General features: G+C 59.5%; 1 protein-coding gene and 1 long non-coding RNA gene across 4 annotated transcripts; both read right to left on the bottom strand.

Moving 5' to 3' along the window:
• Positions 1-4,454: 4,454 nt before the first annotated feature.
• Positions 4,455-17,381, bottom strand: CLK2 (CDC like kinase 2). 3 transcript variants are annotated; one of them, XM_075907657.1, is made up of 13 exons: positions 17,191-17,381; positions 12,320-12,489; positions 11,749-11,986; positions 9,985-10,081; positions 9,564-9,630; positions 8,605-8,721; positions 8,337-8,503; positions 7,803-7,897; positions 7,255-7,384; positions 6,928-7,010; positions 5,840-5,919; positions 5,490-5,580; positions 4,455-5,128 (listed from the first exon to the last, which is right to left on the bottom strand). In XM_075907657.1, the coding sequence occupies exons 2-13, from the start codon at positions 12,487-12,489 to the stop codon at positions 4,946-4,948; spliced, it is 1,518 nt and encodes a 505-aa protein (XP_075763772.1). In that variant the 5' UTR covers positions 17,191-17,381; the 3' UTR covers positions 4,455-4,945. The 3 variants fall into 3 exon arrangements, with proteins under 3 accessions (XP_075763772.1, XP_075763773.1, XP_006127546.1); XM_075907658.1 differs by having other exon boundaries at positions 9,985-10,078; XM_006127484.4 differs by lacking the exon at positions 17,191-17,381 and adding an exon at positions 13,125-16,419.
• A 2,826-nt stretch (positions 17,382-20,207) lies between these two features.
• Positions 20,208-22,720, bottom strand: LOC142819738 (uncharacterized). Its single transcript, XR_012897549.1, has 3 exons — positions 22,617-22,720; positions 22,310-22,419; positions 20,208-20,452 (listed from the first exon to the last, which is right to left on the bottom strand). It is a non-coding gene; the product is annotated as an uncharacterized LOC142819738 (long non-coding RNA).
• Between the last annotated feature and the right edge of the window lie 5,265 nt (positions 22,721-27,985).

Raw genomic sequence — 27,985 nt, 5'->3', positions numbered from 1 at the left:
TGCAGGCTAAGTCAGTAGCTAAAGAGCAGAGGATCTTAGTTTTGTGAAATATTGGTCCACCTTTTCTGAGGAGAAGGGGAGGTGTAATTGGGTGGCCTTTGCCTCCGTTTGCCTCAAGGACAGGCTGGGACAGACACCTCAAGAGGGGGTTACACTAATAGTAAAAGGCACTGCCTGTTTTGGAGTCACTAATAACTCAGAAGATTATCTTGAACATTTAGGACTCAGTGCTCTAACAGATAAAGCACAAGAGAGTCTATTAGCGTCTGCCACAGACATGACCATCTCCTCATACACCTACCTAAGATGTGTAGGAAAAACAGTTGATCAAGAGGGACTTCAGTTTGAGTGACATGTGCTAGAGTTCTCATGCCACCAGTACTTAAACAAGCTTGGCATTTCTAAATATTATAGAGAGATGAGAATTTCCTACCTCAAAGTGTTGCGGAACATGGAGGAATTCTTTATTAGACATATCCTAACCGATATAGGAACTAATACATTAATGATAGCTCAGATACGCAGGATCATGACTTGGTGACATTTCTAATGTGCAGGCAGAATGACATTCACGCACGTAAGATATATGCTTTGTGCTTTAAGAGAGCAGATTTCACAAAGCTGAAAACAGTGACACGCCAAGTCAGCTGGAAGAGAGAATTTAATCAGAAAAAAAGTGAGTGGTAATTGGGAATAATTTAAGAATATGGAATAGGTGCCCAAAAAGCCACAATCCCACAGTTGTGGAAGAAGTCTGTGCTGGGTAAAAAAACAGCCTGGTTTAGAGGGAAAGTGAAGGCGGCTATAACAATAACATCTAACAAATTGAAGACAGGCCAAATTGATAGTAATGAATATAAATAAGAAGTTTGTAGAAAATGGATAAAGGGAACAAAGGGAGGCAAGGAGAAATGTACGGCCAGCAGAGTTAAGGCCAATAGAAGGATTTTTAAACAATATATAAGGAGCAAAAAGAATCCTGACAAGGATATTGCTCCATGACTAGAGGGAAATGGAAATGTTATTATAATGCTGTAAGAGCAGACATGTTCAAGAAATATTTCTGTTCTGTGTTGGGGGGAAATCACTGGGTCCAGTCTCATCATACGGTAATCACACACTTTCCATCGCACTAGCACGTCTGCAGGATTTTAAGCAGAAGCGTCTAAAGTTAGCCATTTTTAAATCTGCAGGTCCAGTTAACTTGCACCCAAGTTTAAAAAGGCTGGTGGAGGCACTCACTGGACCATCAGTGTTGATTTTCAATAAGTCTTGGAGCACTGGGGAATTTTCAGATTCGTTTTCTTCCAATGTGCCAGTATTTTAAAAGATGCCCCTTACGTTTAACTGGTTGATGAATTAAGCGGGAACCCATTCCCGCCCCTGTGCATGCAGAGCTACCAGTGCTCCTGGCCCCTCCCCCACGGGGGAATGGCTCCCGTTCCCAGCCCACCCTGCATGCCTGGGGGGGCCAGCTCCTGCTCCCGTAGGTTACTCTAGGGGACCAGTTAACTGGTACTCCGTAAGAATCACCAAGTTATAGTGATGCTTATCAGGTAACCAGCTAACCAGGTATCCATTCACATCCCTAATATCAATCGCAGGCAAGATAAAGGAGGGGCTGATACAGTTCTTAGCCTTAACATTAACAATTACCTGAGAGAAAACAACATCACTCAGTTTTCCATCAAGAACGAAGGGGACAGATCATGTATTCGGAGCCACCTGGATTGTCTGGTAAACTGGGTGCAAACTGTTTTCACATGGCTACATGTATGCACCTAGTAATAATCTTAGGCCATACTTACAGGGTGGGGAACTCTAGCCTAGGGAAAAAATGTGAGGGTTCAGGTGGACAATGAGCTGCACGTGAGACCTTAATATGACACCATGGCCTTCACGCATAATCAGGGCTCTGAAGGCGCAGGAGAGAGGTTGCTTTTCCCTCACTTTGGCACTGATGCAACCCTGCAGGAATCCTGTGTCCAGGTCTAGCGCCCGTAATTCAAGAAGGGTGTCGATAAATTGCAGGGGGCTCAGCGAAGAGCCAGAAGACTAGAAAACGTGACGGATGGGGTTCCTTCTATTTAGCCTGAGAAGGCTCAGGAGCAGTTTGATTGCCGTCTCCGTATTACATGGGAACGCACGTTTCATAATGGACTCTGCAGTCTTGCCGAGATAGGTTTAATAACCGTTCTCAAGCAGGACCCCCGAGCGAGTCGCAATCCTGTTGTATGAGCTCGCCAGGCAGCTGCCTTAAGCCTAAGCCCTTCAGTTTCAGCTTTGCCCCCACCCTGGGGAGCAGGGCTCAGGCTTTCATCCCCTTTCCCTGGGTTGTGTAGTAATTTTTGTTGTCCGGAGGAGGTTGTGATACAATAAAGTTTGAGAAACCCTGGAACAACATGACCCCCTGGCTTGACGCTGGGCAAATTCAGACAGTCAGCATCGAGGTTGGAGGGTAAATAACCACTAGAACAATTTACTGAGAGTCCCAGTAGATTCTCCATCACAATGTTTAAATCCAGCTGGGATCATTTGGGGGCAATTCCCTGGCCTGAGTTATACAGGAGATTAGACTAGATCACACAGGTTCCTTCTGCCCTTGGAATCTGGGACTCTGTGTAGGGCCTGGGGAGGTACCATGTGTGGGGCTGTCCTGGTCCCAAACTGGCCTAGGAGGAATCTGGCATAGCACAGATCCCAGTGGCTTAGGAAGGGACCCTCACTCCACCTGGTTCCACTAACATTTCACACCGGACATGGTCTGGAGACACAGCCGCTCTGCCCTGCTATGCCAGGGATAGCTCAGCCTCGCAGGAGTAAGGGACACAAAGACACGCACGCCAAGCTCGTGACAAGTCCCTCCATTCAGCGCCTGGGCAGCAGCATCTACCTCATGGCCACAGATCATCCTCCATCCTCTAGGAGAGCAAGAGAGGAGCCCAAATGCAGCCACTCCCCACCAATCTGCAGGCTGCCAGACGGAGAGCACGGGGTTTGGGAGCTCTGGTGCAGGCCTCTCCAGCTGCAAAGGGAGGGAGCCGTGTTGCGACCTGGAGGCTAAGGGCAGAGGGTCAGGCTGGGATTCTCTCAAGCGGGGTAGGTTACTCACTCAGATCCAGTTCCTGCTTGCCCTCGCAGCTGGGTGCCACTGGCCGGCACAGGGCTCACTCTGGCACTGCAATGCGAGAAGCTGCTGGCTGACTAGAAGGCAGATTAATGCTCCCAGGCCAAGCTCCTTACACTGGAATCAGGACACGGAGAGGTCTCAATGTCACCCCAGCTCTAACTCCAGGGGCGGTCGAACTTTCCCTTTATCCTGAGCCAGGACGGGGTGCTAGGCGAGTGCTGTCAGAGCCAGATGGTGTGTTTGCAATACCCCCTATGGGAGAGCTCCTCCAGCATCTGTTCTGCCTCTTCCCCAACCTCCCCTGGACACGCCCTGCCAAGCATTTACCCAGGAAGGCACAGGCTGCAGTGGGAGGCAGCACGGTTCAGACAGCCCCCCTGCATGGCTGGGAGAGGAGCAGAGAGCTGGTGGCTTGGCCGGGAAGGAAGGGACTGGCTGGGATGGCTGCCTGCTGCAGGATCACTACAGCGCACCTAGACTGGCTCCTGACAGCCCTCCATGCCCATCCATCAGTGGGTGAGCAAGGCCCCAAGCGGCTAGCCCGCTGCAGACAGCATCAAGCCTGGAACTTGACAAATCTGGATTAGTCCCAACCCCTGGGGGTAAAGTTCATTCTGTTCTTCCCGTCTTGCAAGGCACTGGCTGCATTTCCCAGTCCGCACCTGCCCACCGCAGAACACTCAGCCTGCCAGGAGATGGCTTTCCCAACGAGCCAGCACATGCTCTGCTGCCCCACGGAACAGCCACCAGGCTAGGAGTCCCCTGCAGAGCCGCCAAGGCTACTGGCTCACGCTGGGCACATGAGCAAAGGCCAACAAAGAGGAAGGCCATCCGAGGAGCAGCCAGGAGATGCCCCACTGCTCGGACTGGCTCAGCCCTCGCAAGTTGTCCCTGCTCCTAAGCTGGCCTCCCTGCTCTAATCCAATCGGCGTTGCAGGGCAGGAACCTGGACAGGGCTGAGGCATCAAGGGTTATAGCATAAACCCACACACCAAGAGCAGGCCTGGGCGCATCTCTGGGCACCAGGCAAGCACTGAAGACTGGACTGAGTCTCGCAGCTGGAGGTGGGTTAAACAGAACAGAGACCAACGTGGGTCCAGTCCCCTCGACGTCTCCTTGAGCAGCTAATGTGCAACCGCAGTCAGAACCACCAAGGGTGCATTTACTACCCAGTACAGCACTGGAGCCCAAACTCCATTTCCAGGGAATTCATGCCACTTGCACCATCTCCTGGGCCTGGGACCCAGCGCCCCAATCCCAGTACACCGGAAGGTGCCAAGATGGGTCCCCGCTAGTCCGGGGTGCAGACCAGGAGGAAGGCTTCCAGGTTTAATTAACTTCATATTTATTTTCACAAAGACTGTACAAAATTCATATAAAACTCTGGTGTGGGGATGGGCTTTGACATTGATCCAAAAAAATAATTCCCATGCGACCCCACCAGCTTCATAACTTAGAAGGAACTGGATGAGCCACAAACAGCCAGGCGCCTGGGGGAGGGCAGCAGGAGAGAACAGGCGACGAAGCGAGACATGAACGGAGGTATCCGCATCAGGGACAGAAGAGCCCCCTCCCCTAGGAGTAATGGCAGCAGCAGCAGGACGTTGGGTCCACGGAGCTCAAAGGCAGATAGAGATCTGGGCTATTTACACTATCTCACATATTAACAACTTTACATGGTAACAAAAGGGCTCGGGGGTTTTGTTGGTTGTTTTTTGTTTTTGTTTTTTTGTATAAAAAAAGCACCAAGTGTCCAAATAGAAATCACACAGGCCTCCACGGGGGCTAGAATCGGAGAGACGGGCACCCGCCACGTCACCGGCTGATGTCTCGACTCGAGTCCCACACTTTTGTGCTCGGCTCTGTGTTCAGCGTGTCGAAGAACGGGTGCTTGAGGGCCTCAGCCAGGGTGATGCGCTTCGAGGGCTCGTACTCCAGCATGCTCTCAATGAGGTCGAAGAGGTGGTGATGGTCCTCCGCCTCAGACGTCAAGTACCGCTGGGGAGACACTGCATGGTTACCAGCCTTGCTGCAGCACAGCCGGGAGCTCCCAACCCTCAGCCAGGGCTCAGGGACTAGACGACACCCAAGCTGTGCATTTAACCAGCACGTGTTGTCCAGGTCTCATCTCTCCTTCGTAGGCGCCTCAGCCCCCAAGCCCTCTTCCCAGGCTGCTGGCTAAGCTCCCAGCACTGCCTGCCCCCCTCGGTTCCAGGTTCCATCAAGAAGCCATGTGGTTCCCAGCCGGCCCAGCTCACAGCCCTGCTGGCTGCAGAGGCCAGATTCTCAGGAGCTGGGGCAGGCATTAGGAGTTCCCACGGGAAGGGAGGGGTTCCCCGGTTGGGAGCACCTGCCTTACCCTCAGCGGTTTGCAGTTCTCCCGGACGTAGCGGCCTGCAGAGGTGTTCTCGTCCCAGTCCAGGCGGCCGTGGTAGAAATACTTCTGCTTCCTGCCAGGGTCAGAGGGGACGCAAGCGGTTACAGCAGAAGGGACGGAGCAAAAGGGCCGTCATTACGCGGAGTTGGTGGGGAGACACCCCCCCTAAAATGCAGGGGAGGGGTCACAGGCCTGCCTGGCTCTGCTATTTCAGAGCAGCGCTGTGAGCAGAGAGCCAACTCAGCAAGCAGCCCCGAGCCTGAGCCCCACCACAGAGAAGTGGCAAGGGCAGCAAACGGCAGGTCCTGCAGCACCCAGCCAGCCTCTCTCACCTGGTCTTTCGGATCATCCGGGAAGGAATCGGCCCCAGGATCCTCTCCATCATGGCCAAGTGCTCCCGGTTGTCGTGAGTCTGGAAGACACAGATCGGCCCCGCTCAGAAAGGGACAGCAGGAAACAGGCTCTGGCTTCTGCACAGCTCAGCGGTCCCCAACCATAGGTCCGGGGAGCCCTGCCTGCCAGGCCACGCCCCCCGCTAACGAGCCCCGCCCGCTGGAGCCAGTGCCTACTGGGGCAGCCTCACCATGGCCCAGGTTCCAGCTCCAGCAGCCAGGCTCCATGTGGAGCTTGGCCCCAGCTGAGTGCCACAGCAGCCAGGCTCCACACAGCACTTGGCCCTGGCCAGGCACTGCAGTGGCACTCAGCAGGGGCCTGGCACGCCACAGGCAGCCCTCCTGCCGTGCAGGGAAGTGCTTTGTGCTCAGCTGGCAGGGAGCAGCAGGGCAGGCACAGGAAGGCTCTGAGGGTGGGGCTAGTGCTGGGGAGCTCTAAGAGGCAGGGTGCGGGGGCTGGCACTGGGGGGTTCTGGGGGTAGGGTTAGTAATGAGGGGGCAGGGCTGGTACTGGGGCCTGGCATGAGGGGGATCTGGGTGCAGTGGGACTCTGGAAACAGGAGGCTGGCAGGCACTAGGGAACTGAGGGCGAGAGGCTGGCACTGGGGGGTTGGGTGCAGGAGACCCCGGGGTCAGTAGCTGGCACTGGGGGGTGAGGAGCCCTAGGGGTTAGAGCTGGCACTGGGAGGTTGGGTGCAGGGGACCCCGGGGTCAGTAGCTGGCACTGGGGGGTGAGGAGCCCTAGGGGTTAGAGCTGGCACTGGGGGGCTGGGGCTTTTTTATACTGCAGACCAGCAAACCCATTCACAAACTTTTGGCAGACCAGTAACATTATATTTGCATAGTTGAATATTAATTTACATAATGAACACACAAATATAAGCTGCTCAGCTGCCTGGTGCGGAGACGTCTCCACAGAACGAGTGGTTCCTGCTGGCGGCCAAGGCCCAGCGCCCTGCAAGTCCCACACCCGTCGCGGGGCCGCAGCAGGATTGCAAGCGGCTGCCGAGCCAGGGCACACGTCTCACCTGGAAGAGGGTGAAGCCCACGTAATACTCGAAGACAATGCAGCCGATGCTCCACACGTCACAGGGCTGGCTCCAGCCGAGCTCTAGGAAGCAGAGGGGTTGTCACCAGAGGGACAGAGCAGTCACCGCCCCAGAGCTGCAAGGAGACTTTCATCCCAGGTGCTGCTCAGCCCGTACTGCTGCCAGTGCCCCGAGCCGCACGCCCGCTGGCACGTCTGGAAAGGCGGCTTGGCCGGAAGGCCACCGCCCACAGCTCTCTGGGCAGCACCCATGGGGAACCTCGGGAGCAGCATGCTGCTGCCTGGCACAAGAGCCAGCGGCACCTACCCAGTATGACCTCGGGGGCTCGGTAATGCCTGGTGGAGACGATGGTGCTGTGATGCTCGTGATCAAACGTCGCACTGCCAAAATCCACCACCCTGATGGCCGTGCTCTTCACACTCCGCTCATCGCGCTTCTTGAAGGGGGGGGCAGAGAAGGCTCTGGTTACACAGGAGTCTCCCTCAGCCCCTTGCACGACAGGGCCCCGCGGAAGCACCTTGCTTTGGAGGAGCGTCTTTAGGCCGGGACTTGTCCTACCTCTCCTGCCCACCCACAGGCCTCGGCTCCTGGGGCACCGCTGCCGTGTGTTCACAGAAGGGGCAGACATCTCATGTGGCATCGAGGCCTTGTACAGACCCAGAACCCTCCCAGTCCTGTCCCAGCGCCTCCTGGGCAGACTCGCTCCCTGCAGCACAGTTCACGAATGCTGCCCCGGGCCAGCTGCAAGCGCTGCCACTAGGAAAACAGCCCCCTTCCCCCCCCAGGCTGATTGCAGGGCAGGGGAGGCCAGAAGAGCTTCCAGGAGGCCCTTCAGGCAAGGGCAGCCCCTTTACCTTTTCCAGGTTATAGGTGAGCTCATAATCCGAGTTCACAAAGAGGATGTTCTCGGGTTTGAGGTCCGTGTGGGTGAGTTTATTGTCATGCAGAACTGGGGAGAAAACACGGTCAAAGTCAGAGCCCAGGAAAGCCGGCTGAGGCAGACACCAGTGGCAGGGGTCAGTGAAGATGGGCTCCAGCCCCGGATGCGAGCCCCACCCCCAGCCCCGTGAGACAGCCAGACCTGTGGCGCCCCTGTCCCCATCCCACATGATCATGGCTCTTGCAGAGACGGGGAAAGGAGGCAGGTTTGACCCACAGTAGGGATGTTAGGAGGCAAGTCGTTGGCTAATCATAGTCGATAGAATTTCTATCCACTACTCGGTTAGTCGATAAGAGGGAAGAGGTGAGCAGTCAACTCAACTACTCCCTTAGTCCCTAACCCACAGCACCGTTTTCCTGCTAGGGGCTCGGGAGCCTCTCCCAGCGCTGGGTCCCTGGGCCTCTCTGAGGAGAGCCGGGGGGCGGAGGGGGGCAAAGCAGACACTCACATTTCACAGCCTGGCACGCCTGGTAGGCCATGTGCCGCACTTGGTGGATGGGGTAGGGCAGGTAGTTGTTGTCTTTCAGGAAGTCGAAGGTGCTGAGGCCCAGCAGCTCGAAGGAGATGCACATGTGGCCGTGGTAATCGAACCAGTCAAACATCTGCACACACAGGCTGAGCGGAGACACTCCCATCAGAGGCAGCCGCACCTCCCCCCCATCTCCACAGAGCAGGGCCTCCCCGGCCCCTCCCCACACACACAGCAAGACGCTCACTTCTTATTCTCTGGATCCTTCTCATTGATTTTCTCCAGCACGTTGATCTCCAGCCGAGCAGCCTCCTTATACTTCTCCACGTTTTTTATGATTTTTAGAGCGACGCGGGTACCCGCCCTGGGAAGAGGCAGGACAGCAAGGTCACTGCAGAGCGAAGCCTATGGCTGATGAGGCGGGGTCATGGCCTAGCCAAGTCCAGCAGAGACTTAGGCAGCTCAGCCTTAGCTTGGCTGGTGGCTTACCCCACTGCAGTCACAAGACAGACCATTGTACCCCTGGCCCCCACAATACAGCATCCCTACTGATCCACCCCAGATTTGAACTGCAATCCGGGAGGGAGGACTCATCTCCCCCAAAAAGCTCTCAGCCTTTACTAGGGATGTGAATGACTAGTCACTCCCCCGCCACCTCTATCAGGAACAGACAGCCGGCCGGGGGGGGGGGGGGGGGAAGAGGTGATGAGAGGAAGGGGTGCTTCAAAGCAGCAGCGCCACGCTGAGCCCCGAGCCAGACCCTGGGCTCCATGCAGCGCTGCCACTTTGAAATGCCACATGCAGCGCAGCGACACCCCCACCCCCCGCTGGCCCCATGCTCCCTGCGGTGCTTTTGCCTTTGACGCGTCGCCTGGGCCGGCCCACAACATTTTGGCACTTGAGGCAGGGAGCTCAAACGACGCCCCCATATGCACCAGCAACAGACACAATTTTCTACACTCTGGGTCCTAGTGGCGCCCACACCACCACCACAGTCTGGCATCTGGGGCACCTGCCTCAGTTTGCCTCCTGGTAGGGCCAGCCCTGAGCCTAGCAGCAGCCCTGAGGCTCTTGCTACACTTCGAAGGCGAGGCGCCCTTATCAACTAATGGAATAGTCGATGCAAACTGCACCGACTATTCGCTTAGCCAATGAATCGGCATTTCGCACCCCTAGCCTTTACACACCCGCAGGCCACACACCTACCTCCGGTGATCCACGCAGTGCACCACTCTGCCAAACGTGCCTTCCCCTAGGGTGCTAATAATCTCATCTGAGAGAGAGAGAGAGGGAGAGAGAGGCAGCCATGAGGGAGTGAGCAGGACCTGGCTGCGGCGCATACACGAGGCAGAGGAGACGGCATTGCAACGCCTAGCCTGGACACAGCTTGAGACACCGGTGCAGCAGAAGGCTGACACCAGCTGCACAAGGCAACTGCTCTAGTTCCCTGGCACTTTGGTACCGATGCAAACTAGAAAATTAACAGCTTTAACAAAGGGGCAGGCGGGAAGGAAGGGGGTTCTCTTTAAAAACAATGGAAACGAAACAGAACAGAAAGAGAAGACAGATCTGCCACTGCGATGGGAGCTTAACGAGAGAGCTAAATTATGTTACGATTTGGCTGTACATCTTTCTTGTAGCCAGTCGCCGACGCGATAGATCAGATGCCCCTCGTCGTCGTCCTCCACACTCTTGGCCCTTCTGCTGCTCTGTCGACTCCGCTGCTGGCCCAGGCAGACAGGGAATTCACCAGTCACCAGCCAATCAGATTTTCAAACCAGCGCAGCAGCCAGCGTCACGCATTGGTTGGTTTGGAAATTCACATGGTTGTTTGAGGAGGGGTTGCCGGAGGAGATTCCCAGCCAATTCATACGGCACAGAGGAATATATAACGATAGGGATATTGCAAGGGAACATGTCAAGATACAACACACTAGCTCAGAAAAGAAAAAAAAACAGTTTGCTTTTCTTTGCAGCAAAAAAAAAAAAAAAAGAACAAAAAAAGAACAAAAAGAAAAAACCTACCAACAGCCCCCCCCGAACCAGTGCAAGAGCGAAGACCAGAACAGGGCGAGCGGAGGGGGGGGCGCAGACAAGGGGACCAGCTGCTCTCACTCCTCTGGGGCTTTGCAGAGGAGCCGAGCTGACTTTCATGTCCTGGATCTACGCCAAGAGAGCACTCAGCAACCTGGCTGTCTAGCCACACGGGCTGGGACCAAAGGGAGGGGCTCGCATCAGCCCCCACCCCAGCAGCCACCAAGGAGAGGCAGCAGCAGATGGCATGCTGGGAAATCCGTCACGAGCCAAGGGCCAAGCTGCCCCTGCCCAGACACCCCCACCCTTTCCCAACAGCCCTTCACAACAGCCTTCCAACTCCCCAACACAGAGAAGGAAGAACTAAGACGTTTACAAAGCACAATGCGGCCTCCAGAACCAGACAGACCTTGTGAGTAACAGCCCCAGGGGCAGATCAGAGACCTCAGCTGCCCTCCCTAAAGAAACCGGTCCCGGAGGACTCATCCCCTGGAGAAAAGGAGCACAACGGGGGCTGGGCACAGCCGGGGCTGAGGTCAGATGAGAGACTTGCACAGAAGAGAGAGAGAGAGAGAGAGAGAGAGGGGTTCTGCTTTCAGTTCTTCAGCTACGTAACCCCACGCTTGGGAGCATGTTGGGGCCCCCACCTCCAGCCCAGGCCCCCCTTCCTAGTCCTGGAACAGCTCTGAACGCGCAGCCCGGCCCCCACGTGGAGAAAGCGCATCTCGGGCCAACAGGAAACGGGAGGAAGCAGCGCCGTAGTCAAGAGAAAGGTGGCTGGGGACCCTGCTGCCTCCATCTGAACGGACTGGCCCACATGCCAGAGCCCCCTGCCCGACATCTCACGTAGCCAGTGCAACACAAGCCAAGGGAGGGGTCTGCTGCTCAGACGAGATCTGGGCTCCCCAGGGCCAGGCCTCCTGCCCCAGCACCACTCCAGGGGGGACGGCCAGCCCCGGCGAGTGATACCAAGCTCTCTGGGGCAGAGGCCGTCTTCGCGCTTGCCTGCTGCCCAGCAGAGCCCCTGCAGCTCGTTCGCAGTACCATGACGCCAGCGCCACACGCAACCACCGCAGCACCCGACTGGGAACATGGAAGGGAGGGGCGGCCCTGGGCCCCCTGGGGCACACGGCTCCTCTCCTGGTTTCTCCTGCTAGAGGGGGCCCTTTCAGGAGGCGCTCGAAAACTGCCTGGGCCCATCAGGACGGCGGACGGGAGCTGCGGTCTGTGCTAGGTTTTTTCTATGCATGTCACGAGCTGAGACTGCGTAAGAAAGTAAGTGAGCGTCCTACTTACCAAGCATGCAACCTGGGAGAGAAAGGTTACAAGGAAAGCTACGGAGTGGCAGGATACTCACCGACGAGGAGCGGCTAAAGGACCGGCTGCGGCGCCGTCTCCGCCTGTGCTTATTACGCCGGCTGCTTTTGCAGCTCCGGTAGCTGCCGTCATGGTCCCGGGAGCGCCGGTACTCGTACGAGTGGTGGTACTCAGCATCGTAGTAGGCATCCCCTCGTTCACGGCTGTAGTCATTCCGCCTGTAGCCGTCACAGTAGCGCCTGTCATAGGCTCGCCTGTCCGAAGAGTGGTCGTCATAGCTGGGAGGGGGAAGCAGAGTAAATGGAACGTGATTGGGGCCCAGCTGGAACCGGCATCGAGACCCGGCTCTGTCTGAGCAGGCAAAGGGTTCGGGGCTTTCCAGAGTTCAGGCCCCAGCACTGCAGTGACTGCTCACATGCTCCCCCAGGAAGGGTCCACAGCCCCACTAGCAAGAGTCCTCCAGACACCATCCTACCCCTGCTGGCATCAGAGCGACTGGCAGGAGGCAGCTGCTCAGGCTTCCCTCCCCATTGGGGCAGCCGCGCCAGGCCCCACCCACAGCTGGTGAAAACGGAGCTGCCGCCAGGCCCCAGCCCGCCCCCAGCCCTCACCTCCTGGAGCGAACGTGGTAGCTGGCTTCCCGCCGGCGCCGCCGCTCACGCGCGCTGCTGCTCGACCGGGACCGCGTCCGCCGCCGCTTGTGCTTGCGACTCCTGTAGCGCTCGCGATAGCTGCCACGGCTGCTGCGCTCCGACGAGCGGTATCTTCGGGAGTGAGGCATCTGCAGGCAGAGCAGGGCAGACTCGGTGACTCCAGGTGTGGGACAGCAGAGACCCGAGTGGAACAGACCCCAGAGCAGCAAGAGTGAGAAATGGGTCAGAAACCTGCCCCATGCGCCACTTGGGCGGAGGCGACAGACCTGTTTCAGCCAGAGCTGCCATTCCACCAGGACACCTCTCACAGATCCACTGGGCCCAAGGACCGCTAGCACCGCCCTGCCTGCCTGGGGCTACATCTGGGCTGTGCCAAGCGCTGTTGGAATGAAGACCTCAGCTCCAGACTTGGTTGCCAGAGATCTCCCTGCCCCGAAGAGCTCCCAGGTAGTATCCTAGAACACTAGAACTGGAAGGGACCAGTCGAGTCCAGTCTCCTGCCCTCACGGCAGGACCAAGCACCATCTAGACCATCCCTGACAGACATCTGTCCAACCTGCTCTTAAATAACTCCAAAGATGGAGATTCCACAACCTCCCTAGGCAACTTATTCCAGTGTTTAAGCCCCGACAGGCAGGAAGATTTTCCTAATATCCAACCTAAACCTCCCTTGCTGCAGTTTAAGCCCCTTGCTTCTTGTCCTAGCCTCAGAGACCAAGAACAATCTTTCCTTCCTCCCTCCTTGTGACACCCTTTTAGATACCTGAAAACCGCTGTCATGTCCCCTCTCCGTCTGCTCCTTTCCAAACTAAACAAGCCCAATTCTTTCAATCTTCCCTCCTGAGTCATGTTCTCTAGACCTTTCATCATTCTTGTTGCTCTTCTCTGGAGCTTCTCCAAATCTTTCTTGAAACGTGGTGCCCAGAATCATGCCCTAGCATGCGAACAGAATGCATTGCAGGGTCTTCTGCTCTCTGGAAATGTCTCAATTTGCCCCACAGCCCATTTGGTACCAAAATCTCATGCATCTGACCAGCTCTGAGGGGTGGGCTGTGCCGTAGGCGGCGACACGGGGGTGCAGGAACCACAGGGCTCCACTGGGTGAGCAGAGCAGCACTGGGCAGAGGGGAAAGCTTTGAAGAGGAGCCAGTGCAGTCAGGGGGGGATGGATAGATGGAGCAGAAGGCCAGACGGTCAACAACGTTCTGAGCACATGGCACGGGAGAGGCAGCTTCCAGGGTGTTACTGCGGCAGGTCAAGAGCAGGGATGAACTAGCCTTGGCGTGGGGGGAGCGAGGATGCAGGGCTCAGAATCCTCAACTCTCTTTGGGACACTGGGCCTGTCCGCACGTTGGTTCGTTTGTTTCCTGGTTTGTGTTTCCCTTCCATCTCGTGCTGACAGCAGGGCTCCCACAGAATTCAGAGAAACCAACAACGAAGCGGCCTCTGCCCCTCAGAGTCCAGCAGTTCCCATTCTGGGCCTACACCCCCAGTTATCCAGCACATGGCATCAGCAGCCCTGGGAAGCTAAGCCCAGCCTCCGGTCTCTGCGCTACATCCATCGAGCATTCATCAGACCCACCTGCAGCTTCTGCTGCTAGCTCCACTCTGAGCCTCTGCATGAGGGCAGCACAAGGTGAGCTTCCTGGTGCGGCTGGATGGGGCTCTCAAATGCTGCCTACCCAGGGAAGGGCTACAAACATTGGGGGAGCTCACGGAGCCCTTCAGTACTGTCTGGAGGTGGCAAAGCCCCAGGGCAATGCCGCGAGGAGTCTGGATGCTGCAGGCTGGAAGAGTGGAAGGATCCAAGGGAGTCTGGGAGTCACAACAATTTTCCTGCTTCTGGGCAGAGGGTGCGGCGTTTCGGGGCACCCAGGGCAAGGTCAGAGTCAGGTCCTCAGAGGAACAGTGCCAGGATGCGCCAGCTTGGGACTAACACAGCCAAGCGCTTTGCTCCCACCAGGCAAGCTTGAGTCTCTCAGCTGAGCCCAACGGTAGAAGGAAACTTTCCAAACAAGGAAAAGCGAAGGGGTCTGGGCTGCTCCCTCCTGTCTCTGGATCAGCTGTGTGTATGAGGACATCCGCGCTGGGCGCCGAGCCCTAGGCTGGTGCACAGACCCTCTGCTGGCAGGACCTGGCTGCTCTTTCCTGTACTATTCTCTGCCCCCCACATCCCAACTAAAGAGCGTTTGGTCACTGCAACTCCGTGGGCAGCATGCGTATGTCCCATGCCCAGTCAGGCCTCCGTTTCCTAAGGAGCACACTGAGAACCAGCCACAGACTCTGGCGCCCCGCCTGAGAGCCAGGCAAGCACAGCCACCGGAAGGGGGGAGGGGAGAGGAAGGAGGCAGGTGAATCAGAGCTCTGGATGCTGCTGGCATCTGGCCCAAACGCCTAGTAGACGGAGGCAAGCTCCAAGGGGAACTTGTCAGGAGGCTGGTGTGGAATACAGCAGTGAACAGGCCCCATGGGCCAGGTTCTCAGGGCAGGACAATTAAACTACGGACACAGTGCGCTTCCTGAGTGCCACCTTTGCTCACTGGCTCTCAAAGAGCCTCGCAAATATCTGCTAATTAAACCTGGCATGCCCCTCACCCCCCAAATGTCGGCACTAATCATCTCCACGCCCCAGGGAACCTGCCGCATGGGGGCGGGGGGTGAAAGGCCTCCATTGGGTTGTGCAGCGACTGAGGCAGAACCTATGCGTTCCAATTCTCAGCCCCCTCTGCTCTAGCCAGACAGCACTCCTTCCCAGAGCCACGAGGGCAGCCCGGCACCCTGGCTCCCACCCTCGTGCTAGTGCCTCTAGATACCTGTGGCTCTGCATTATTCACCAGCAATGTGGTCTCCAGGGAAGAATGTGAAATCAGAGCTCCCCTCACCCTCACGTGACTGATTCATCCCAAGATGCACTAGTGCACCTGGCTCATTTCTTGTACTTGCAACTTCATCTGAAAGCAGGTGCACAGAGACAGAAAATGGTCTGATCAAAGATGTGGCGTCTCCTCCCTATGAGCGACTTACGGCCGGGGGGGCAAACCTAGGCCTCCCTAGGCAACACAACCCTCCCTGCTGGGTAACTTGGACAGCAAACACACTCTTCAGGCTCTGAAGCCAGGAGAACATTAAAGGCTGCCACACCTATTCCGTGGACCAAAGAGACATTTCTGGTCTTTAATGAGAAATCCACATTTCTGAGCTTCGTGCTGGCAGCTTTTCAGATGCCAGGAAAGCAGGACAGTCGCACTACTCCGCCCTCGTAACCCAGAGCATGGTGTCTGTGGAGCAGCGGTACCGCTCAGGAAGCTGGCAACAGCCAGGAGAAGCTATAAAGAGGGTGCCTCTGAGCAAGGTGCTTCTCGCAGGGACCACTGCCGATTCTGAGCCAGCACGTCTCAGTCTGACTCAGTCCAGTTATAAAAGCCAGCAAAGAGACTAAAATGGAAACGGCAGCTATCGCTGGAGGGACCCTTGTTGCCAGCAATCAGCACCGCCACCCTGAGCATTCGTACTGGGCTTCCTAAACACCACTGAATTAATCCCGACACTCCAGCAGACAGGGAATGTCACAATGCCCATCTACAGACAGAGAAACTGAGGCACGGCAAGAGGAAGGTGATTGCCAAGGGCACAAAACAAGTGAGAGGCTAGAACTACAGCCCCACAATCCCGGCTGTCAGACCTCTGCTCAGATCCCAGCCCTGAGGCCTGCTCCCAGGCAGTACTGAGCTATCCTCAGCACCCCCGGTCCTGGAAGCTCTTGGCCCTGGCTCAGGCTGCAGAGTGACCCCGAGCCTAGGAACACTGAGCAGCCAGCATGGAGATAAACCTGCTGGGTGTGTGTGTGGGAGTGCACGCAGACCAGCATCGGAACGCCGTGTTTTCAGCCCTGGCAGTCAGGATGCTGACGTGGGGACCCAGCACCTGCTCCCCACCAGCGAGCCCCCTGCACAGGCGCCTGCTCCTGGCTGGGGACAGCAGACACCAAAGCAACCACTGCTAGAGGCAGCCACCGTGCCCCCCACCGCCAAGGCCCCCTGAGGCTGCCCAGCCCACCCCGCCCTACCCCCCCACTGCCCCACCCCCTCCCACACCCCAGGCTGCCTGGTCCCTCCCCACTGCCTGGAGCCCATCCCGCCCTATCCCCCACTGCCTGACCCCCCCAACCAACTCCAGGCTGCACGACCCCCCCCACCCCAGGTTTCCAGGCCCAGCCACTGCACGACCCCCCCCACCCCAGGTTTCCAGGCCCAGCCACTGCACGACCCCCCCCACCCCAGGTTTCCAGGCCCAGCCACTGCACGACCCCCCCCACCCCAGGTTTCCAGGCCCAGCCACTGCACGACCCCCCCCACCCCAGGTTTCCAGGCCCCTCCCCCACTGCACGACCCCCCCACCCCAGGTTTCCAGGCCCCTCCCCCACTGCACGACCCCCCCGCCCCAGGTTTCCAGGCCCCTCCCCCAATGCACGACCCCCCCGCCCCAGGTTTCCAGCCCCTCCCCCAATGCACGACCCCCCCGCCCCAGGTTTCCAGGCCCCTCCCCAATGCACGACCCCCCCGCCCCAGGTTTCCAGCCCCTCCCCCACTGCACGACCCCCCCGCCCCAGGTTTCCAGGCCCCTCCCCAATGCACGACCCCCCCGCCCCAGGTTTCCAGCCCCTCCCCCAATGCACGACCCCCCCTACCCCAGGTTTCCAGGCCCCTCCCCAATGCACGACCCCCCCGCCCCAGGTTTCCAGGCCCCTCCCCAATGCACGACCCCCCCTCCCCAGGTTTCCAGCCCCTCCCCCACTGCCTGCCCCCCGCGAGCCCAGGCCCGGCCCGCACCCTCCGCGCAGCCAGCCCGGTGCGCTTGTCCCACAGGAAGTCCGTGTTGGCGGCCGTGGGCCCCCGGGGATCCGGGCCCCGCTGCGGCTCCTCGGGCTCCGCTCCCTCCGGGTCCGGGTCCGGGGCCTAGCGACCAGGCCCCGCGCGCGCGCTCCCGACTCCGCCGCGGCGGGGACGCGCGCGCACAGCGATAGCCACCAAGCCCCGCCCCCTCTGCCGCGCGGCCTCAGTGACGCAACCGCATCACGTCACAGGCGGCTCCGCCCCACGGGACACGTGATTGAGCTCCCTTCCGGAAGCGGGGCCGCGCCTGTCGCTCCCCAGCGGCAGCGCCGGGCCCCGCCCCCCACGTGTTCCCAGCCCCGCCCCCCCGCCATGACCTATAGCCCCCCAACCCAGCCCTCCCGCTCCCCACGTGTCTCCATCCCTCCATCTCCTACAGCCCCCCCGGCTCCCCTCGTGTCCCCCCCCACGTGTCTCCATCCCTCCATCTCCTACAGCCCCCCCGGCTCCCCTCGTGTCCCCCCCCACGTGTCTCCATCCCTCCATCTCCTACAGCCCCCCCGGCTCCCCTCGTGTCCCCCCCCACGTGTCTCCATCCCTCCATCTCCTACAGCCCCCCCGGCTCCCCTCGTGTCCCCCCCCCCACGTGTCTCCCATCCCTCCATCTCCTACAGCCCCCCCGGCTCCCCTCGTGTCCCCCCCCCACGTGTCTCCATCCCTCCATCTCCTACAGCCCCCCCCGGCTCCCCTCGTGTCCCCCTCCCTCCGCGTCCCTGCAGCCCCCCCACGTGTCTCCCATCCCTCCATCTCCTACAGCCCCCCCCAGCTCCCCTCGTGTCCCCCCCCACGTGTCTCCATCCCTCCATCTCCTACAGCCCCCCCCAGCTCCCCTCGTGTCCCCCCCCCCACGTGTCTCCATCCCTCCATCTCCTACAGCCCCCCCGGCTCCCCTCGTGTCCCCCCCCCCACGTGTCTCCATCCCTCCATCTCCTACAGCCCCCCCCGGCTCCCCTCGTGTCCCCCTCCCTCCGCGTCCCTGCAGCCCCCCCACGTGTCTCCCATCCCTCCATCTCCTACAGCCCCCCCCAGCTCCCCTCGTGTCCCCCCCCCCACGTGTCTCCATCCCTCCATCTCCTACAGCCCCCCCCGGCTCCCCTCGTGTCCCCCTCCCTCCGCGCCCCTGCAGCCCCCCCACGTGTCTCCCATCCCTCCATCTCCTACAGCCCCCCCCGGCTCCCTCCGTGTCCCTGCAGCCCCCCCACGTGTCTCCCATCCCTCCATCTCCTACAGCCCCCCCCGGCTCCCTCCGCGTCCCTGCAGCCCCCCCACGTGTCTCCCATCCCTCCATCTCCTACAGCCCCCCCAGGCTCCCCTCGTGTCCCCCTCCCTCCGCGTCCCTGCAGCCCCCCCCCACGTGTCTCCCATCCCTCCATCTCCTACAGCCCCCCGCTCCCCTCGTGTCTCTACAGCCCCTCAGCTCCCCCCGTGTCCCTCCCTCTACGCTCCCCCACATCCCTGCAGCCCCCACACATCTCCCATCCCTCCATCTCCTACAGCCCTCTAGCCCCCTCCCACTTCTGCACCTGGTAGCCATTCCCATTCCTGTGTCCTTACAGCTCCCTATCTCTTAGTCCCCCTTCCCTACAGACAAGCCAGTTTCAGTCCCATCTCCCTCCCTGCAGACCCTACCACATCCCCAGCTATAGCCCCCCTCCCCTCACATCTACCATCCCCAGTCTCCCAGTTCCCACCCCTACTTCTGCCAAGTCCCCACCCTACACCGCTGCTGCTCTCTCCTGCTCCAGTCACCCTACACGTGCATTATTCTCCCAGCTCCCCAACTCCAACCTCCCCTCCACTTCTACTCCCTACTGACCCCATGTCTTGGCCCCCTAGCTCCCAACACAATCCAGAGCTGGAGCCCAATATAAACCCCACAAGGAGCCAGTAAAGAACCAGAGTCAACTCAGAAACGAGGCCCTAGGGATGTTAAAATGTGTTTGTGTAAACGTGTAACTGCTGATGTTTACGGGGGGGGGGGAGGTGCAAGCACGGGCTTACACTTGCCCCCCTGCACTGCTGCTTCTTTGGGAGCCAGCAGTGGGGGGGGGGGGGGGAGGTGGCACAGCACGTAGCTGGCTCCCCACGCGTACTGGTTCCCACCTGCCCCCTTCTCTGTACTGCTGCCGCTGTATCAGAAGCAGCAGCGCCGGGAGGGGGGGGCAGCTCCATGGGAGCAGGCATGAGGAACCAGCTCAAAAGCCATCTTCTCCACATGCAATGGCTTCTGCCTCCCCCTGCTGCCTCTGATATAGAGGCAGCTGTGCGGGGTGGGAGAGCGGTAACCGAGAAAGTCACGTACTCATGTTAACATCCCTAGTACCCACAGAGAAATCCTAACCCGAATGATCGGGACTTCCCACTGAAGAACACAGAACCAGATTATGCCCCTTTTGCCTCATATGCAAATTTGACATCTGACCAAGGTTTGAACAAAGACTTGAACTGGATGAGCTGTTATATTCAACTCCCAAATGACATCAAAAGCGAAGTATCAGGCACTTACAGCCCACTCTATTCGTCTCCTTCTTCCCCTTTCCCCGCTTTTTCTACTATTCATTTGTACCTCTGGATCCCTAGCTCCATTCATCTGCAGAAGTGGGTTGTGCCCACAAAAGCTCACGGTACCATTGACATTTTTTGTTAGCCTCAGTTACAGGCTAACCCAGCTCCCCCTTGAGACTCTTTTCCCCAGGAACGTGTCCTCGTTGGGGGCCCACGCAAACAAGCTGACAGCTAAGGACAGGCAGAGCACCCAGTGCTGTGACTTTCCCACCGTGCTGCCTCTGCCGCGCTGAGCCCCATGCTGAGCGAGCCAGATTAATCGCCAAGATTTTAGAACGAGCGGAAACCACAGAGTCCCCGAGCCAGAGGAACCCAGCCTGGCTCATCGCCTGCTATCCACAGCTGGGAATGCTCAGATTGCTGTGTCTTTAAAAAAGGACCACCTGGTATAGCGGGGTATTGTTTTGTTTATTCCTCAGCCAATAACACCATTTCCGTAGGGTTCACTCATGACTCCGAGAAGGATTTTCTCCCTTCCCTTCTCATCACAGGGACCAACATCAGTTCAGACATTCTCTGCTACAGGCACAGGGCAGCCTGCCGGCCCATTCCCAGCTCACTTTGCAGGGGCGGCACACGTGGGAAGACGTTTCCGATGCTTGGATAATTCACTGATGTTGTCCATCCAGGAGCACTGTGTGGGAGAGGAAGGCGGTCAGAGCCAGAGTTAGTCTGCCTAACGGGGTACCAAGCTAACACTGGGAGAACAACCCACTTGTACCACAAAGGCTGGTTCGCAAACGACAGGACCCCCTGCCGGGCTTGGACAGACTCAGCCCTCGACCAGACTGTGGACTTGGGGGGTTGGAATGGGAGGGACACACCACGGTAGGCATGAAATAGGCAGGGCAAGTCGGGAGCTTCCTGGCCCAAACAGGTTATTTATTGGGCTACTTGTCAGTTTTCCTTCTGTTTCAGAGCTGAATCCCAGGCCTCTCCCCGGTTCTAGAAAAGCGGTCAGAGCACAGGCAAGAAATCTCTGCTCTGGTCTGTGCTCCCGATTTCCACTTGTGCGCAGGGTAGGTGAAGTCCTAACATGCAGCCTCTTCCTCTCCCTTGTCTGCAGCTGGGTCAAACCCACCACCCGGAAGCATCACCTGCAAGCATCAATTTCCAGTGGTGCCAAAGGTAGTTCAGAGCCATGGAAGGCAGGGACCTGGAATGACCCAGTCAGAGAAACAGCCAGAGTGTATGGGAAGAGTCTCTCTCTCCGCGGAGATATCTGCCCCCTCCCAGGGCTAGCTCCCTGCACTCACAGAACTAACTTTGGGGCAGTGAAGACTGAACTACGTTTACAGCTACCAATGAATCCCAGAGCTTCTAGCAGGCAAGGCAGGGCCAACTTAGTTGAACTAACGGGCAAAGGCGAGGCAGAGAAAGGGAGCAATTTGCCCGGGTCACCCTGCAGAGCTGTAAGAGGGGCTGGAGGGGGCAGGCCAGAGCGTTTCATCCCCACGTTTCTTGGGTGCTGGCTGGCATCGTGCCCCAGCCCATCATGCCTGTGCTGCGCCTGCTCTCCTGAGGGTGTTGGGAGGACGTTAAACTGCATGAAGTGCCTGGTGGGCCAGGGCGGCTTCAAGGTGGGGGGTGCCCTGCCACCCTTCCCCAGGGAGCGGGAGAGGAGGGGGGATCAGAGGGGGGGTGCCCTGCCACCCTTCCCCGGGGAGCGGGAGAGGAGGGGGGATCGGAGGGGGGGTGTCCTGCCACCCTTCCCCGGGGAGCGGGAGAGGAGGGGGGATCGGAGGGGGGGTGCCCTGCCACCCTTCCCCGGGGAGCGGGCGAGGAGGGGGGATCGGAGGGGGGGTGTCCTGCCACCCTTCCCCGGGGAGCGGGAGAGGAGGGGGGATCGGAGGGGGGGTGTCCTGCCACCCTTCCCCGGGGAGTGGGCGAGGAGAGGGGATCGGAGGGGGGGTGCCCTGCCACCCTTCCCCGGGGAGTGGGCGAGGAGAGGGGATCGGAGGGGGGGTGCCCTGCCACCCTTCCCCGGGGAGCGGGCGAGGAGGGGGGATCGGAGGGGGGGTGCCCTGCCACCCTTCCCCGGGGAGCGGGAGAGGAGGGGAGATCGGAGGGGGGGTGCCCTGCCACCCTTCCCCGGGGAGTGGGCGAGGAGAGGGGATCGGAGGGGGGGTGCCCTGCCACCCTTCCCCGGGGAGCGGGCGAGGAGGGGGGATCGGAGGGGGGGTGCCCTGCCACCCTTCCCCGGGGAGCGGGAGAGGAGGGGGGATCGGAGGGGGGGTGTCCTGCCACCCTTCCCCGGGGAGCAGGCGAGAAGGGGAGATCGGAGGGGGGGTGCCCTGCCACCCTTCCCCGGGGAGCGGGCGAGGAGGGGGGATCGGAGGGGGGGTGCCCTGCCACCCTTCCCCGGGGAGCGGGAGAGGAGGGGAGATCGGAGGGGGGGTGTCCTGCCACCCTTCCCCGGGGAGCGGGCGAGGAGGGGGGATCGGAGGGGGGTGCCCTGCTACCCTCGGGGGGGGGGGTTGCAGCTGCTCACCAGGCGCTTGTTGACACTGAGGAGCGTGGCCTGGTGCTGGGTCAGCGCCTGCAGGTTCCGGGCCAGTCTGCCCAGCTCCCGGGCCAGCTCGGCCACCGCCTCCTCGAAGCCTGCGGGAGACACCGGACAGGCTGGGGCGCAGGGAACCCCCGGGCTCAGAGCGGGGCGCACCTACCCCCCCCGGGGGGGACCTGCCCCCGCCCATCCCCCTCCCGGGGGGGGGACCCTGCCCCCGCCCATCCCCCTCCCGGGGGGGGGACCCTGCCCCCTCCCGGGGGGGACCTGCCCCCGCCCATCCCCCCCGCACCTCTCAGCCGCGCCCCGGGACCCCCGCGCTCCATCCCCGAGCCCGGCCGCCGCGCGCCTCGCCTGGCCCCGCCCCCCACAATGCCCCGCGGGCCGAGCTTGTCCCGCCCCCCCACAATGCCCCCGCCCCCTCGCGAATCCTGCCCGGACCCTCCCCCCCCCGCGGGCCGAGCTTGTCCCGCCCCCCCACAATGCCCCCGCCACCTCGCGAATCCTGCCCGGACCCTCCCCCGCCCGCGGGCCGAGCTTGTCCCGCCCCCCCACAATGCCCCCGCCCCCTCGCGAATCCTGCCCGGACCCTCCCCCCCCCCCCCGCGGGCCGAGCGGGCTCTGTCCCTGGTCTCTTCCTCTCACTAGCCAACCTGACCCTGCCGTGCCCCCCCCCCGCCAGCCATGACCCCCCCTGCCCGGCCAACTGTGGCCCCCTCTCCTACCTGATGGGCCAGCCTGCCCCTGCCCTGTGGGCCTCACCTGGGCCTAGCACCTGCCCCCCCCATGCGTGGGCACAGGCTGTAGGATGGGCTGGTGTTAGTTCGTGGGGGGCGGGGAAACTTTCTGGGTCCCTCCCCAGGCCCCTGGGATCCTGGGCCATCTCTCAGCTCGGTGGCGCCCCAAGGGAGGGGCGGGTGCAGCTGGGCCTGGGCAGGAGCAGACCCACCTGTCCTGCTGCTCAGGGCCCCTTGCCCCCTCCACATCCAGAGTTCAGTGCCTGATGGGCGCTAGCACCGGCCTGTTTGTTATGGCTGCGGGGCAGGGAGTGTGGGCTCCGTGCTGCCGGTACTAGGTCTGTGAGCAGGAGGGTGGGTGACCAGCGGGTATCACCCTTAACGAGTGATGCTCACTGGGGAACGGTTAATTGGTACCCAGGAGCAGCCCATGTGGGCTGGGAGTCATAAGCCTCACGCAGGGCCTGGAGTAGCCCCTGTCCGCAACACAAGGCCACTCCAGCCCGGCCATGGCAGGTGGGGGAGCTGGAACGGCCTTTCCTGTTTAATCCGTTAACTGGTTCAATTCCATGTTTAGCTGGTTATCTAGTTGAACGGGATTTTACATCCCTAGTCAGGACGGCCTGGAATATAACAGTGGTCTGGAATAGGGATGTTAAAGACTAGTGGACTATCCGATAAGCACTTGCTTATTGAATGGTCTTTTGACTAGTTGACTAGTTGATATCCCCCCTCTTGCTGCCTCTAGGAGAGGGATGGGCAAAGGTGCTTGGAGGCGGGGGAGCTGAGCGAAGCTTCCTTCACCCTGCTCCGGCCCTGCAAGGAGCCTGCAGCACTTCAAAGTGCCACATGCTCCTGGCAGGGCGGGAAAAGGCTTCCTGCCCCCCCCCCACCCCAGACCCTGATTGGCCTGGGGGTGGGGGAGTGTGCCAAGCCTCTTCCACAGCATGGGTGCCTAGTGGGAAGGGGGGGCAAAGGGGTTCCCTCACCCCCAGACCAATCATGGTCTGGGGATGGGGGAGCCCCCTCCCTTCCCATTTAGGCCCTGGCCCTTCTGGGGTGGCCCGGGGCTACTTCAAACATTTTTGAAGTGGCTCCCAGGCAAAAATTATTGCCCACTCCTGCTCTGAGATAGAGACAGCAAAGGGAAGGCGGCTGCTGCACAGCTGATCTGCGGATCAGCTGTGCAGAGGCAGCCCCTTTAAAACTGCCGCCTCAGCGAGATTTAAAGGGGCAGCTGTGGAGCCTGGGGTCAGCTGACCCCTGGCTCCATGGCAGCTACCCCTTTGAAACTGCCGCCTCCGCACATTTCAAAGGGGCAGTGGAGCCCGAGGTCAGCTGAGGACTCCCCAGCTGACCCCAGACTCCTAGCGGCATGCAGTGTAGCATGGAGCCCGGTGTCAGGAGGGGACTCAGAGTCCCCCGCTGACCCCAGGCTCCATGGCTTTGAAATGCACAAGACTCCCCGCTGGCCCCAGGCTGCGCCTGGAGTTCTGCATTCCTCTGTTGAAACGTACAAGAGCCCCCGTAGGGAATGTGGAAGTGCCTATCGACTAGTCAGTTAACTGCATTGTAACATCCTTAGTCTGGAGTCATTGCCAAGATTTGCTTAGAGCCAGGGCTCCTTATAGCTGAAAACTGGGGGTCCTCCTTGCTAAGGCACCAAGCCAGTCACCAAGAACTCGTTAGCTGCCACCCAGGCCAGCAAGAAGCCTCACAAGCAAATCCCCTTCGACACCCCAGTTTTCCCTGTGCCTCCCAGCACTCACCTTATACCGGTGAGAGGTTATAAAGCCAATCTCACCAACAGCTTCTCCCCGTCCCAAGGGACCAGGACATCCTATGTTAGGAAGGGTCAACAGTCCTTCCCGGGCCTCTGGTCAATAGCTAGGATGCTTCTGAAGTGAAGAGCAGGCTTGAAGACAAATGGAGGAACCCCTAGGCTCCCTGTTACGATTTTGCCCATGCGGAGGGAAATCCACCGTCCTCCTGTGCGATGGTACCTCCCAGCATGGAGTGCGTCCCATGAACACGTCACCTGGCCACATCCTTTGGCAAACAGCCATGGGGTACCTGCTGGTCTGCAGCAGAATTCCTCAGGGGTTTGCAGGTAACACTTAAGGGCCGCCGCCCCTCACAATAGGCAGCCACGCCTGCGGCTGTCTCCCAGCTGTAAACGTTTCAAATACCAGCCCAGAGCCCTATTCATAACTTCACATGCAAACATCGGACATGCGGGTGAGCAGCACAAACAGACCCAGCAAAACATGAGCTTTTATGGGACACCTCCCTGGGCGCAGCATCGGGGGGCAAACACACCCCAGTGGGTGCCCCAGTGATCTGCATGTTCCTCCCCAAACCCAATAATGTCACAGTGCCCCCCCCCCCGATCAGTCAGTCAAGGAGCAGAGCTCAGACCTGTTTCGGGCGCGCCAGGATCAGGAGCTCTATGGGAGCGGAGTCCTAGAACTTTTTTCTGTTGCAAAGTGGCAAAGGCGAAGAAACAGTCTGAAATCATAGAGCTGGAAGAGACCACAGGAGGTCATCCTGTCCCGCCCCCTGCCCAAGGCAGGACCAATCCCAACTCAATCAACCCAGCCAGGGCTTTGTCAAGCCGAGACTTAAACACCTCTAGGGATGGAGATTCCACCCCCTCCCTAGGGAACCCAGCCCAGTGTCTCCGAGTCAGAAGTAGTCGTGTGTGTGGACAAAGTCGCAGAGCTTTGTCCTCACAAATGGAAGGCCTTAGAGCGTCAGGTAGCGAGCGCTTTGTTACAAACAAGGCAGCCTTGAAATAACACTGGAGACACCAACATACTGATGTAAAGAATAACTCCCAGATAAACAGTAAGCAGAACAGCTGATGATTGATTAAGAGCTGATGATGCAAAATGCATAGACCCGAATGGGAGAAAAATCCTATAAAAGACGGAGCATCTTACACGAATCTCCGGGTCTCGTGAACATCTGAGCATCGGTCTGGACCGAGAGAAGCCCCCGCTCTTCCCCCTCGCATTTCACCTGCCTGGCCAGTAAGTGACTGTGAGCAACAGACTGGTAACTTTCAGTAACAGCAGGACCTTGTGTGTTTGTGGGTGTGTTTGTCTTTATGAAGCAGACGCTAACTATTTTTCTACTGTATTCCCAATAAACGCAGCGTGTTGCCTTTTCTCTGGAAAAGATCCCATGTGCTTCCTATAAGCATCACACCAGAGAGAGGGAGCATCAAAGGATCCCTCCCGTCACCCATTCCCAGCCTCTGACAGACAGAGGCTACGGACACCCTCCCTGCCCAGCCATTGATGGGCCTACTCTCCATGGGTCGATCTCCTGGCGAACAGGATGTTGAGAACCCTTAGGAAAGGGATGGCTAACGTAGCCTAATGACAATACACAGACAATGCTGCCTGCTGTCCCATCTCGAAATAGACCAGCCTGGAAAGGTGCAGAGAAGGGGATCCCAAATGACGGGGGGGATGGAGCAGCTGTCATAGAGCAGGGATGGCTGAGTGTGGCAAAGAGCCAGCCATGGGGGCTAAGGAGAGGGCTATCACTCAGGAATGGGGAAAGTGACTAGGTGGGACCCACTGGGGATTTTATTCGCCTCGTATTAATGCATGTGAGGTCTCCTGTCCTGTAGTAACCCCGCGCGTGCCTCAGTTTCCCTGGGCCCTGCCCCAATACCTACACAGGGATGGGAATTTCAGTAATGACCTCCCTCAGGCACACACTGGCCGATGCCCTTTGTGTCCTGAGCCCGGATGGGGGGTGACCAGGTGACACCTTCTGCCTGGGAAGCAGGATAAAGGCTGGAGGGGGGGCCGGGCTGGGTCCAGGGGCTGGGAGAGGGTCAGTCTCAGCTGGCTTGAGGGGCCGGGAAGGGGCAGGGTTTGGCTCCGAGCCCCCCGATGGGTTGTCCTGGCTGCTCCTGGTGCCTGTGCCAACCAGTCTGTGCTGCACCACATCCCCATCACCTCAGCCCCCTCCTGTTCACCCTCAGCTGAGAGTCCCCTCTGGCTGCGGGTGGGGGGCAGGGCCGGGGACTCCCCCACACTTCAGAGGAGCAATGGGCTCACGTTGCAGTGGGGGAGGCCTAGGTTGGAGATTAGGACAAGCTCTGTCCCTAGGAGGGTGGGGAAGCCCTGGGCTGGGTTCCCTAGAGGTTTTGAAGTCCCGGCTTGACAAAGCCCTGGCTGTTGGGGTTGGTCCTGCTTTGGGCAGGGGGTTGGACTTGGTGACTCCCGATGTCTCTCCCAGCCTGGGATTCTAGGACTCTGTGTTATTTACCCCTCCAGGTAACATAAGGACCAGGGGCCACCAATGAAATTAACAGGCAGTGGGTTTAAAACAAACTTCAGGGAGTCCCTCACCCAAGGCACCTGTGGAACTCACTGCCAGGGGATGCAGGCCAAACACACACCTGGGTTCAGAAAAGACTGGGCAAGTTCACAGGGATGGGCGAAAGGCTCGTACCCGAGATGGGCCGGGACACAACCCCACGGCCTCTGCCTGCCAGAAGCTGGGACTGGAGAGGGGACGGATCCCTGCCCTATTCTGGCAATTCCCTCCAAAGCCTCTGGCAGCAGCTGCTGTGGGGAGCCAGGCCACTGGGCTAGTTAGACCGTGGGTCAGCCCCAGTGTGCGGTCCTAGGCCAGAAAGGATATAAGGGAGCTGGGCAGGGGTGCAGAGCTGGGGAGCCAGGCCAGGGTGCTGGGGAGCCAGGCTGGGGGTGCAAGGGAGTTGGAGGGGGAGCCGGGGCGGGGTGCAGGGGAGCCAGGCTGGGGGTGCAGGGGAGTTGGAGGGGGAGCCGGGGCGGGGTGCAGGGGAGCCAGGCTGGGGGTGCAGGGGAGCCAGGCTGAGGGTGCAGGGGAGCCGGGCTGGGGAGCCGGGCGGAGAGCCTGGCCGGGGTGCAGGGGAGTTGGG

The sequence above is a fragment of the Pelodiscus sinensis genome, chromosome 24, assembly GCF_049634645.1.
Source record: "Pelodiscus sinensis isolate JC-2024 chromosome 24, ASM4963464v1, whole genome shotgun sequence".
Classification (NCBI taxonomy): domain Eukaryota; kingdom Metazoa; phylum Chordata; order Testudines; family Trionychidae; genus Pelodiscus; species Pelodiscus sinensis.
The sequence above is the reverse complement of the archived record's forward strand: the minus strand, read 5'-3'. Positions and strand labels throughout refer to the sequence as shown.